The 13,869-nt window shown below is 39.3% G+C and overlaps 1 protein-coding gene across 3 annotated transcripts in view; it reads right to left on the reverse strand.

Moving 5' to 3' along the window:
* rabl3 (RAB, member of RAS oncogene family-like 3) overlaps window positions 1–13,837 on the reverse strand; it is a 24,625-nt gene extending 10,788 nt beyond the window's left edge. For all 3 annotated transcript variants that reach the window (XR_007956164.1, XR_007956163.1, XM_052013635.1), the window contains exons 1-7: window positions 13,745–13,837; window positions 9,794–9,885; window positions 6,828–6,957; window positions 5,270–5,384; window positions 4,267–4,417; window positions 2,896–2,967; window positions 520–558 (exon numbers count right to left, since the gene is read on the reverse strand). Coding sequence is in view for 1 of the 3 variants with exons in the window: in XM_052013635.1 (XP_051869595.1) it covers window positions 520–558; window positions 2,896–2,967; window positions 4,267–4,417; window positions 5,270–5,384; window positions 6,828–6,957; window positions 9,794–9,885; window positions 13,745–13,790 (645 nt within the window). In the remaining 2 variants the exon portion in view is untranslated. The remainder of the gene's footprint in view (window positions 1–519; window positions 559–2,895; window positions 2,968–4,266; window positions 4,418–5,269; window positions 5,385–6,827; window positions 6,958–9,793; window positions 9,886–13,744) is intronic.
* Between the last annotated feature and the right edge of the window lie 32 nt (window positions 13,838–13,869).

A 13,869-nucleotide genomic window follows, 5' to 3' on the forward strand; every position in this document is an offset into this window, starting at 1 on the left:
ATACAGCTGCAGTTCTTCACATAACAATTTACAGCCAACAAGAATAATCCATAATATAGATTTTATGATGTTGGTTGAAAATAGAAAATCAATCAAAAGATCTGCTTTTTGACAAGTGCAATGGGATCCTTTAATCCACCTGAACAAGCGGACTTAGATTAATACTGCAAGTGAAACAAGGCAGCTCCACAACATCATGCATTACCCATTACGCAGATATACAAATAGATAATATGCTAAAGAACTAGGACGTACCTTTAACCAACAAGCTTCTCGCAAACAGGCAAAAGTATTACCAAGTGAGCCAAAGTGATCTAGCAGTGGACGATATTGAGACTGAGGTCTACTACTGGAGCTGCGTTCTAATCAGAGAGCTCATTGATCCAGAAGTTGATACCCTCTAATTTTTTCCCTCCAATTCTTGCATTTTTTTTTGATGAATTATTTATCTGAACCATTAGAATGGAGAAAAGTTATATACTGTCTGGTTTGCGAGAAAACATTTAAGCATATACCAACCTGATTACCATCACGTGAAAAATACCTCCTTTCTATAACCTAAAAACTCAAAACAAAGCAACAATTACTATACGTACAAACTACACACACTTGGTGAAACCGGCATCTAATATGAACCAAATACTTTGAGGAAAAAGACGCAATGTCATATGACAGTTTCAGATTATTTATTGATAAATTGCTAGTTACTTGTACAGCATGCAACTAAACCACACAGACCAGAAGAAAATCCCAAGTTCAATTCCTTCTTCTAAGATCAGCTAATTTCTGGCAGGAGGACAGGAATGCAACAACTGACCTTAGATTTTACTCTTGAGTCTAGAATACTATCTATCTTTTCAGTTCAGAATGCAATCCTGTGCCTCCTGATGGAAACCATCCATATAATTTGTTGCTTTGATAATCTAGTAACATATATGATGATGACTACTTAAGACAAGATTGTCTAGTCATTTGATATATGGAACTCTTTCTCAACTGCCATTATGGAGGAAAAAAAAGTTAAACTTGTGATATAAAGGTACAATGGCTTTATAAATAAAAGCATTACACCACTGGAATGAAATCACTACAACATGCAAAAATGCCCAATGCTTAAAACAAAGTGAGCAACTCCAATTTAAAATCTTAGTTAGAAGCTTTTTTTTTAAAAAATCACTGAACTCCTGGGAATAATATGAACATTGGTTCCTTTGACCATCACTCTCTGCTTCCTACCATCAAGTTAATTATGAATCCAATTAGCTCTCTCTCCCTGGATCCCATGCAATCTAACCTTCCAGAACAGCCTACCATGGAGGACCTTGTCAAAGGCCTTGCTGAAGTCCATGTGGACAACATCCACTGCTCTCCCCTCATCTATCCTCTTGGTCACCCCTTCAAAAAACTCCAAGAGATTTGTCTGACAAGATTTCCCATGCACAATGCCGTGCTGACTGGGAGTTCCAGTACTTAGTCACAGTGATCACGAAGGCAGAAAAAAATATGGACAAGTAAGAATGCTGTGTAGCATGGAGGGGAATCTCCATGATTCATTCACCTGCTGCCCTTCTTCTTCAGTGGTTGGTCATTGGTTTTGCTGTCAGACAAGCCAAGGCAAGTAACTGCTGTGCTTTTATAAATGGCATGCATGGTAACCAAGATGTACTGGTGGTGTAGAGATAGAGTGTTTGGGATAGCCATTTAGGTGGGCTACCTTTTTCCTGGACAGTGTTGAACTTCATGAGTGTTGTTACAGTTGTACTCATCCAGACAAGTGGAGAATATCTCATTGCACTTCTGATGCATCCTGTAGGTAGTGGGATGACTTTTTAGGGAGTGAGTGGGTGAGTCACTTGCTACAGGATCCTAAACCTGTGACCCATTCTTGTAGCCATATTATTTATGAGGCTGGTTCAGTTAGCATTCCTGGTCAATGTTAATCTCTAGGATGTTGATGGTGGGGGACGTGGCAATGACAATACCATTAAATGCCAGCAGTAGGTGGTTAGACTCTCTTATGGAGATGGTCATAGCCTACCACTTGTATGACACAGTGCTACATGCTATTTATCAGGCTGTGCCAAACGTTGTTTGTCTTGCTGCATGCAGGCATGGACTACTGCATTATGAAGAGTTGCATTGAACTGAACATTCCCACTTCAGATCCTAAGATGGAAGATGATGTTAGGTTCCAAGACACTATTCTGAGCGATGACGAGGACCTCAGGAGGAAGTCAAGACAAAGCACTTATGACTAAAAGTTACAAATGTTTTGCGTCTCATGCAGAGCACTGCTACCATTGAGAATGGGGATGATCTTGGTGTATCCTCCTCCTACTAACTGTTTAATTATTCGCTATCATTCAAGACTGAATGGGGCAGAACTTTGATCTGCTGAGTTGGTTGTGGGTTTGCATAGCTGTCCAATGCATGCATGAGGTCCTATGTCGCAACGTCAGCAGGCTTGGAACTCATTTTCCAATATGCCTGGTGCTTCACCCAGTATGTCTTTCTAGACCAAATAGTTGTCAAATTTTATTTCCCTGTTTAGAGATATTAGCTTTTATTTCATAAGCATTACCAGAGAGATCAAGATATTGGGGCAACAATAGCAATTACAAGCTCAAATTTCAGCAGGCCCCAAAAGCTAAAAGAATCTAGTGCGTAGACATAGCTACAATATTCTTTGCCGCTGTAGCATAGTCAATATTTAAATATGACATGCAAATTAAGTTATTTCAGTAAGTAGGATTCTTAAGGCCAAGACTTCCCAATAATGCAGGTATGATTTTACTGTAATAGCTGACAAATTCTCATTTAAAATTCTAATTTGTTGGTTCTCTATTACAGTGCAGTCACAAGACTGGTTACAGTACAAATCAAAAAGTTACCTACTTTATCAAAAAACCGACTCAATTTCACAGCATTGGAAGATCCTGCAGCTAAATATCGTGGATTGGTACAATCCTAAGACAAGTTGTTAAAAAAAAAATTAATAAAGAACAATCACACCGTGGTTGTTTAATTTGAAGTAAACAATTGGTTCATGCATTATTTCACATCGCCGCATTAATAACATTTTCTTGGAATCAAGGGCAAGTTATAGTCCTCTACTATTTGAGGCATATTTTGTAAAGATAAAAGGAAAACAACCAGAATTCTAATAGAACTATGCAGATCATAGAACACTACAGCACAGTACAGGCCCTTCGGCCCACAATGTTGTGTTGACATTTTATCCTGCTCTAAGATCTATCTAACCCTTCCCTCCCACATAGTCCCCTATTTTTCTATCAAGTGTCTATATAAGAGTCTCTTAAATGTCCCTGCATGAATGAGCCAGGGTCCATCTAGGTGAGACAGCAGACCAGTGACATAGAAAATGTACAGGTTCACCAGGTGGAAATCAGTACGACTTTTCCATGCCCTTGGTTGGCCAGATACAATGAATTTCAAAGGGTCCAAAATCAAGGCTGTGAATTCCCTAACAACTATGTGCATCTACACTGCCACCTCTGGTGGGCCTTCCCTATGAATGAGGTAGGCATACCCACAGATGATAGAAGAGGAACCCAGAATGATTCCAAGAGTATGATGACGCAAAAGGTTGTTGCTTGACTGATCTGCGAGATAGTTCTCTCAACTGTGTCAGAAGATATTTGCACAATTGTGCAAGATCGTCAGTGTGCACCTTTGTTATTTCTGAATCCAGTGCCTTTATAAGTGCTAGGTAGTCAATCTAGTTTTATGCTAAGTTTTATGCAATAGATATAATGTAACTGATTAGATTGGCAAGTAATTTTAAATGGCAGTTAAGAGTTAACCATTATTATGTTAGTAATGGAAAAAGGTAATTAAGAAACTAAAGTTTACTCCTAATCTAACTACTAAATTACCTTAATTTGAGAGTGAACTGTTAAAACTAAACCTACCACAGCCTTTTTGGGCATGATGTTATAAATCTAGGATAAAAAGGTATCCTTAGTTGCATTTACAAAACATATGATACAGTACTGTACATGTTTCATTCTCTCTAAATTTGGCTACAAATTCTAAAAGCAGAGCATAACGTGTCTTGCATATGCAACGGAGGACAAATTTCTACCCTAATCTGAATCAGTCTACGCAATGCAACAATTGTATTCATTTTACTAAGCTACACTAGAGTAATTTTCTAAAACCATCTTCACATCTACGCAGGATTTTGTTCAAGTGAAAATAAATTTTACTTTTATTTTTAAGAATCAGAGATTTAAAGAAACATACCAGATTAATTTCCTCAGCATTGAAATCCTCTGCCAAGAATGCAGTCCTCGTCAACACCTCATTCCTCTTAGTTTCATGAATTTGGTCCAACTTTGTTCCAATGACCAACAATGGAATCTGCTTATCTGCGAATTGCTCCCGATCATAGTCCCTGTTTAAAAAAAATAACCATTTCTGACTTTTGTATGACCCACGTGCATGCAATAAAAAAAAACGGTTGAATCCTGAAGTGGTACACAGTAGGAATTGTGAAACTGCTGGTGAACCACGCCCAACATTTTCTGCTCTTGTATCACCATCGGCTCAATTTCTCAATGGTCCATTCCCAAGGCACATCCCTCAGTTGGTCATCATACTTCCCATTTTAAGTAACCCAATGGCTGCACGTCTTCTTCAAAGGTTGCCTATTTCACGTCCCCTTCCACCAGTAATCACAACCGTAAATTACCACCCTTCACCCGCACACTTATTGTTATTTTCCCTCTTCAATGATTGGTTCCCATGCCTCAGTCCCCATATACCAACTAACTCGAGTTCGCCTTTATTATTGTTCTCCCAAATGTTTGAACTTTCTCTGGTCACAGGCTGATTTTCAAGGCAGTGATGAAGTCCACTGAACATCACTTTCCATCAAATTACTCTTTATTCCTCCCCTTTTCTTTTATATCATTCCTCTTCCTCCTTTTACCTATTACTGCCTCCTTCTGTTTCTTCTTCTCCCCTGCTCCACTATTCCTTAACCATCCTCCCTCTTCATACAGATTCTTACTTCTCATCTAATTCTACTTAAACCAAAAAGTTCAGTGTTATCAAGACCACCCAAATGTAATATGGCAGAAGATCAACTAATTTTAAAAGTTATTAGCCTGCGTTTTGTGTATCAAATTTTAGGTGAATGCAGTATGGTTTATTTAAGTTCTGAACAAAATCGCTCTTAAGTTTTCACGAAGAATGTTCCAATAAGTTTATTGTTTTGGTTGCATTACAGCAGAAACAAACTTACCCATTTGCCACTATGACTCCAGTAGGAGTGGAATCCTTATTCAAAGCCTCTAATGACCACCGATACAGATTCTGAGATGACTTTTTGTTAGTACAGTCGTGCACTAATATTATACCTTTAAGAATCAGCATTCAAAAGAAACAGAGCATCAGTTCCATATTTAGATAATAGAAAAACAAGCTTAATTAGTACCATTGTACAGTTGTAAAGCCAGTATTAAACTAGAGATCCAGATGGATGGCACTCTATGATAATAACATAGGTCTCACTAGCATTTATAGATCAATAATATTTCAACAAAGATAGACATTACTTTAATGAATTTTAACAAGATAAAGCTGTTGCCTATCTGTCCATGGCTGATGAGAACTAACATCCAGAGACAGTTTTAATTAAAAAGGAAATAGTAATTTATGATTAATTTTAATGTACAAAATAGTTTCATAGTGTGCATGATTTCAAAACTAACACTGAAATATAAAGAATAGTATTTCCTGTACTATATCAAAGGCAGTTACTTTGGCTAAAGACAGCTTACAAGTTGCAGGCTGGTGAAGCAGAATCCATAAATTATTTTGTAGAAACTAAGTAGGTGCTCATGAAAGAATATTCATGGGTATGAAGTAAGAGAGTTTAGAAAGTCAAATCAGAGTAGGACTTATACTATTAATGGTAGGGCACCAGGGAGTGTAATGGAACAGAGGGACCTAGGAGTAAAAGTGCTTGGTTCGTTGAAAGCATCGTAGACAAGGTGGGTGAAAAAGGCGTTTAGCACACGAGCCTTCATCAGTCAGGGTATCGAGGAAAAGTGTTGGGACATAATGTTGCGGTTGTATAAGTCATTAGTGAGGCCGCACTTGAAGTACTGTGCACAGTTTTAGTCACCTTGTTATAGGAAAGATGTGGTTAAACTGGAAAGAGTGCAGAAAAGATTTATGAGGGTCTTACCAGGACTAGAGGACCCGAGTCATAGGGAGAGGTTGGCCAAACTAGGCCTTTATTCCTTGGGACATAGAAGGTCACCCCTCATTCTCCTAAGTGTTTAAAATTATGAAAGGCATAGATAGGGTGGATGGTAACAGTCTTTTCCCCACGGCACAGGAGTCCAAAACCAGGGGGCATTGATTTGGGGTGGGAGGGGAAAGATTTAAAAGGAACCCAACGGCAACTTTTTCATGCAGAGGGTGGTGAGTACATGAAATGAGCTGCCAGAGGAAGTGGTTGAGGCAGATACAATAGTATCATTTAAAAAGCACTTGGATAGGTACACAGAGGGGAGGGGCCTGCTGGGATATGGGCCAAATGCAGGAACTTGGGTGGACAACATAGTCAGCATGGACTGGTTGGGCCGAAGGGCCTGTATCCCTACTGTATTGCTCTATGACTCTAGAAAAACACTAGTACAAACTCAAAAGGGCTGAATTGTCAGATTCTGTCATAAAACATTCTATAATTTTAAGACAAATTTATGGAAGAGATCATGCAGATTATGAAAAGACTAAGCTTAAATATAATTATTGTGGACACAAACACTGAACAGCAAAAGGAACTTTCATACCATTCACGGAGTTATAAAATACGGCTCTAGTGCTTTTAATGCTACTGGCATTGCCCACAGATCCACCAATATCCCACAATTCAATGTAGTAGGTTTTCTCAGCTGGTGTGCCTTCCTTATAGTCATGAACCTGAATTAAATCAAATCACCAGTTCCTGTAGTTATAAATAATTTCCCAAAATAAAACAATGCAAATAGTAGCCATAACATTTTTTAATGTAAAGCCCGTAATATCTAAATTTAAATCAACAGTAGATAACATTGCTAAAGCAAAGAATTTATAGTTCACTACAATAATTATAGTAAACCATGGCAAAATATTTAAACAATTTTTAATAAATTGTTTTACTGATAAAAATCACTTGACTCCAATGCAAATACATTATATGGAGAGCATAACTCCAGGTGCAGCCTCATCAGCACCTTGTTGGGATGTTTTGATGCAACATTTACTTGTATACTCCATACCCCATGCAATAAAAGCCAACATTTTATTAGCCTTCTTTATTAGTTGCTGTACCTGCAAGCTAACTTTTTGGGTTCCACATACTAAAACCCACAGATCCCTACGCACCATTAAATTTTGTAGTCAGACTCTGTTTAAATAACAAGTTGCTTTCTCATTCTTCCTTCTGAAATGGATAATCTCACATTTTCCCTCTTTACACTCTGCCAACTCCTTGTCCACTCACTCAACTTGTCTACATCCCTCTGCAGGCTCAGTGTCTTCACAACTTGCTAACCCAGCCTTCATTATTATCAGCAGCAAATTTGGCCTCTGTATTCGTATCACTAATTTAGACTGTAAATAGTTTAGGTCCCAGCACTGATCCTTCAATGCACTCTACAAGTTATATTGCCAATTTAAAAGTGATCCATTCATCCTGTTTTCTGCTAGTTAGCCACTGCACTATGATATCAAAAATTTACCCCCAAATACTGTACATTCCTTTTCTTGAGCAGTAAGATTTTATCAGGCCTTTTAAATGCTTTCTAGAAATCTAAGTATACTATATTTCCAGATTCTTCTTTGTCCACCATCTGTTACATTCTCTAAAGAACTCTAGCAAATATCAAATATAATTTCCCTTTCATAAAAGCATATGGGCCCTGTTTGAAAGTCTTATGATTTTTTAAATGCCCTATTGTTATGTTTATTCCTATTCTCTCTTTTGTCTGTTAACCAATCAACAATGGCAGTATATTAACTCCAGTATGCTCTAATTTCATTTAATCTTGTGTGATATCTTATCAAAGGCTTTCTGAAACCCCAAAATCATCACATTAACTAGTTAAACTTAATCTATTCTGCTACCTCAAAAGATTCCACGATTTCCCTTTCCTAAATCCATGTTAACTTTGACTAATCCTGTTGGTATTTCCAAGCAACACACACAATATGCTGGAGGAACTCAACAGGTCAGGCAGCATCTATGGAGGAAAATAAACAGTCACTGTTTCGGTTTGAGATCCTTCATCAGGACTGGAAAGGAAAAGGCCAGAAGCCAGAATAAAAAGATAGGGGGAGGGGGAGGAGCACAAGCTGGCAGGTGATAGGCGAATCCAGGTGAGGGGGGGAGGGGGGGGAAGGTAGGAGGGTGGGATGAAAGGGAATGATGCGAGAAGCTGAGAGGTGATAGGTGGATGAGGCAAAGGGCTGAAGGAGGAGGAATCCGGCAGGAGAGGACCATGGAATAAAGGGGTGGGGAATGGGGGGAGGGGGTGATGGACAGGTCATGAGGGTGGGGAGGGGAAAGAGAAGTGGTGAGAGGGCCACAGGAATGAGGGAAAACAAAAGGGGGGGGGGGGGGGAGAAGTACTGAAAGTTAGAGAAATCGATTTTGATGCCATCAGGTTGGAGACTACCAAGGCAGAATATGAGGTATTGCTCCTCCAACCTGTGTCTGGCCTTAACATGGCAGTAGAGGAGGCCGTGGAAAGACACGTCAGTATGGAAATGGGAAGTGGAATTGAAGTGGTTGGCCACCGGGAGATCCTGGCTGTTGCGGTGGATGGAGCGAAGGCGCTTGATGAAGCAGTCCAAGTATTTCCAAGATCACTTTGCAAAGCAGCTGCATTTCCGTTGCCTGCCACTTTAATTCTCCATGCCACTCCTAATCTGACCCAACACTCTTGGGCCTCCTGGATTGTTACAATGAGGTCCAACGGACACTTAAAAAACAGCACCTTATCTCCTGTCTGGACACACTGCAGCCTTCTGGACTTAGTTTTAAATTCTACAACTTCAGGTAATGCAGTTTCTGCCTGTATCAGTTGATCATCTGTTTGACTGATATTGGCTCAGCTTGTTTGTTTTTTCCTTCCCTTTTTCCCCTCCGGGAGTGGAGGACATGCCCAGCCTGACCTGCTGTGCACATCTTTCTGCTCTGCAATCGCAGTTCCTACATTCTTTATGACTATGTTCTTTTGCCTATGATCTCACTCTCTAACTGCTCCAATTCACTCATTGACCAGATAACCTTGTTTACAGCCTAATCCCACAATCACTCCAGTTTTACCCTAACAGAGACATCCCCCTTCCCCAACCCTCCGACAATTTAAAAAGCTAGTTTTGTGTCCTTCCCAGTTCTGACAAAGGGTCTTTGATCTGGGAACTTTAACTCAATTTCCCTTCCCATAGATGCCACCATTTTTCATTCAGTGGCCTCTGAAGAAAAGCCCATTTCTAGATGCAAATTGAGAAGTAACAGAGTTTAAAGAAAATTTCCAGAATTCATCTACTCTTTAATTGCACGATGATATATTATTCCAAGCCAAAAGCATCCTTATGATAGTCACTGTGTCTTTAAATTCTTCAAGAATGGACCTGTCCAGGACACACAAGTCAAAATTGTTTTTCCTCTTAAAATCAAGTTACTTTATCTAGTCAGCTTATTAGTACCTTAGGAAAAAAAAAACATGAGATTTCACATTCAAGAAGAACTTCTGTCCCCTCTCAAACTTACCCTCACATCTACAGAGCATCCAACAGTCCATGATGGATTGCCCAATACCTGGTTGTGGCAAAACAAATGGACAAGAGATGATTTCCCAACTCCTGGAAAATAAGCAGACAGAAAAAAAAACAAGTGGAATGAATTACCTGATGAAAAATATAAAAACATCAATGCTATTGGGAGCATTCTAGTGCTAGAGGGCTAATTAGGTATCAACTGGAGAATATTCACTTTGTTTGCATCGAAATTATGCATACAGCCTTTTCTCCAAAAAAAGAAATTCAAAAACTCATATTCAAAACACTACTGTATTCTAAACAATCATGTAGTGCTATTCACACCTCAGGTTATCCATAAAGTCTTTACAGCCAACTTAAGAAACATATTTGCTTAATTTATGGTACCTGAACATCTCTGACTAGCTCAACATTCACTGTCCATCATTAAGATAGTGGGGAGCCATCTTCTTGAAGTGCTGTCGTCTTTCTGGTCCTGCACGTTCCAGGATATAGACCCAGCAATGAACAGATAGCAAACATTTGCAGTACAGGACAAATGAGTGATTTGCTAGGGAACTTACAAGCAGTGATGTTCTAATGCACCTGCTAACCAAATCGCCCTTCATAGCAGAGATCAAGGTTTTGTGAGGTGCTATCAAAGTAGCTTTGGTAAGTAACTGCTTTGTATTTTCTGGGTTGTACACATTGCTGTTAGGATGTACTGGTGGTGGAGTGAGTTAATGCTTAGGGTGATGATGTGTGTCCAGCATTTTGTTTATTGCTAGAGCTGCACTCATTCAGGCAAACAGAAGAGCTTTCCAGCACACTGCAGACTTACTTATAGATGGTTAAATCTCTTTGGGGATTTAGGAGGGGTATTGCTCACCACAAATGCACAGGTGTGTGTGTGTGAATCTATTAAGTTTTTGGTCAATGGAGATCTCCAGGATATTCATCACAGGGCACTTAGTAATGCTAATTATTTTAATGGGTATTGTAACTGGTTAGAATGTCTCTTTCATCTGTTATTGCCAGATACTTGCACAGCAAGAATGTTACTTGCCAAGTATCAGCACACCACCCAAGTATTGTCTTGTTAATACAGCTCACGTCTGTACACATTTTCTAATGAGATGTTAATAGAATAAAAACATCATACAATTATCAGCAAATATTTCCATTTCTGATATGATGGAAAGTTCGTTGATGAAGTGGTTGAAGATGATTAGGCCTGGGTTACTGCCATAAAGAATTCGAGCTGTGATGCTCTGGGATTTAATTGAATGATCCCCTTCAACTATCACCGTCTTCTTCTGTATGAGGTAGGACTCCAGCTGATTCCTTCAGACTTATTTCAACAGAGCAATGGGAAAGTGGCACATAATTTGCAAGATCCCATAATAACAATGTATTAATCGTGAAATAACATTTTCAGTGGTGTTGTTTGAGAGATACATTTAAACAGGGATACTAACAGGCATTAGTATTTACTGCTCTTCACTAATTAGTCCTGAGGGATCTTTTATGTTCATCTGCTGGCACTTCATCTGGAAAAACTCTCTTCCAATGCACCATGCTCCCAGTAGATTCATAAATTTTTATGCTCAAATCCCTGAAATGGAACTGAAGTCACAACCTTCTGACACAAGATAAAAGTGCCAGGGCTGGGCCTAGAGACAGTGAACTTAAATCCATACAAAATCTGAATGTCAGAAATAAGTAAAAAAAAAGGAAGCATTCAGCACATCAGACAGCATTGGTGGAGAGAGAAATAGAGTTAACATTTCAGATCAATGACCTTTCATTACCAATTCTCATGAAAAGTTGTCAAACTGAAATACTGTTGCCTTGATGCAAACATACAATTTTCCAGCAACAAACAATCTGCTGGAGGAACTCAGCGGGTCAAGCAGCATCTGTGGGGGGAAAGGAACTGCTGATGTTCCGGGTTGAAATGCTGCATTACTTCATTATTCTATTATACCTATTGTACTACTTTCCAGCATTTTCTATTTTTTTTTAAATTTCAGATTTTCAGTATTCTCAGTATTTCACTTTTTATTACCATGTTAACAGTGCAAGGCTGGATTATCCCTCATTAGGAAGACTTTAAAAAAATCATTCATTCCCCTGGTACTTATGAATTCTTTGATAAGAGTGATCATTGTTGTGCTTAAACCACCTGCCCCATTTCCTACATTACGACAGTGACAATGCAATTCAAATTCAACACCTGAAGAGGTCAGAACAGATGCTATATAAATGCATTTTTAAAAAATTCTAATCAAATTAACCAAATAAACCTATAAATGTCCATATTCCAACATGGTACTTTCTCTATACCTACACATGTGTGGTTAAACATAGCTCCAGTGCCATCTACAAATTCACCCATGACATCACTGTTGTTGGCAGAATCACAGACGGTGATGAGTGAGATAGGTCAGCTGGTTGAATTTTGTCATAACAACCTTGCACTCAACATCAGCAAAACCAAGGAACCGATTGTGGACTTTAGGAAGGGGAAATCAGGCAAACATACACCAGTCCTCATTGAAGGGTCTGCGGTGGAAAGGGTAAGCAGCTTCAAGATCTATCTTGGGCCCAGCACATAAATGCAACCTTGAAGAAGGCATGCCACTGTCTCTACTTCCTTAGAAGTTTAAGGAGATTTGGCATGTCATCAAAGACTGACAAACTTCTAGAGATGTACAGTGGAAAGCATTCTGACTGGTTGCATCGAAGCCTGGTATGGAACTCCAATGCGCAGGAATGCAAGAGGCTATAGAGAGTGGTGGACTCGGCCAGTTCCATCATGGTTACAGCTTTCCCCACTGGACCCATTATTGTTTTTACCTGTACTACATCAATGCACTCTGTACTAACTCAATGTAACTGCACTGTGTAATGAATTGACCTGTACGATCGGTATGCAAGACAAGTTTTTCACTGTACCTCGGTATAAGTGACAATAATAAACCAATACCATCGAGGACATCTACAAGAGACAATGTTTCAGGAAGGTAGCTTCCATCATCAAAGACTCTCACGATCTGGGCTATGCCCTCTTCTCATTGCTGTCATCAGGCAGGAGATACAGGAGCCTGAAGACCCACACCTCAAGGTACAACAACAGCTTCTTTCCCACTGCCATGAGGTTCTTGAACTGACCTTAAAAAAAACCCTAATTCTACCTTGGACTATATTTCCCTCAACTTGTACTGATGTCCTGAAGAAGGGTCCTGACCCGAAATGTTGGCCGCCTGCTTTTCTCTACAGATGCTACCTGGCCTGTTGAGGTTCTCCAGCATCATCGTGTTTTTCATCTAGATTCCAGCACCTGTAGTCCTTCGTTTCTCTGATGTCACTATGTTTATTTTTGTTTTGTCATGTAAATTATGAATAATTTGTTAATGTAAGTACAAACGTGACAGACATAAATTACATGAAATGTACTGTGCTGCTGCAAAAAGCTAATTTTCATGGCATTGATACCCTGTGTATGTATGCCCATGACAATAAACTTAAATTTGAACCGTTCTATCAATAATTTACTAGTACCGCTGTATGGATACCTAACGCCGCATCATATTTCCATATTCCATTGCTGCTAATCAAGGGATCAATTTTACAAAGCCAGTGTAAAATAAATTACTGGTGAATTTTAATGCAGTAGGATTCCAGCATCAGCTCAACATTGCCAATTAATGATGATCGTAAAGATGTAGGAAGGTGCATTTATTATTAAGCAGAATCATTATAACTTTAAAGCCTAGTGAACGAGGGTGCTTCCTGTTGTATGAAGCATCTGTAAATAGTAAATCCCACAACAGCAATGTATGAAGTTGTACCTTCAATAACCACCAAATTATAACAAATACAGAACTTCGCAAGTCTACCATTCTTTCTAAGCAAACACATGAAGATAGACGTAAGTATTAGCACACCAGCTGTCCCTCACCTGAATCCCCCAACACCAATACCTTCACACGGTCCAACGATGCCATGTCACGAACGAACCCACTCCGTCCCGGCCTTGCGTCGGTTACGTTCAACCTTTTTTTTCTGAAACCAACGCCCGATTGG

This window comes from Pristis pectinata, chromosome 4, assembly GCF_009764475.1.
Source record: "Pristis pectinata isolate sPriPec2 chromosome 4, sPriPec2.1.pri, whole genome shotgun sequence".
In the NCBI taxonomy this organism is placed as follows: domain Eukaryota; kingdom Metazoa; phylum Chordata; class Chondrichthyes; order Rhinopristiformes; family Pristidae; genus Pristis; species Pristis pectinata.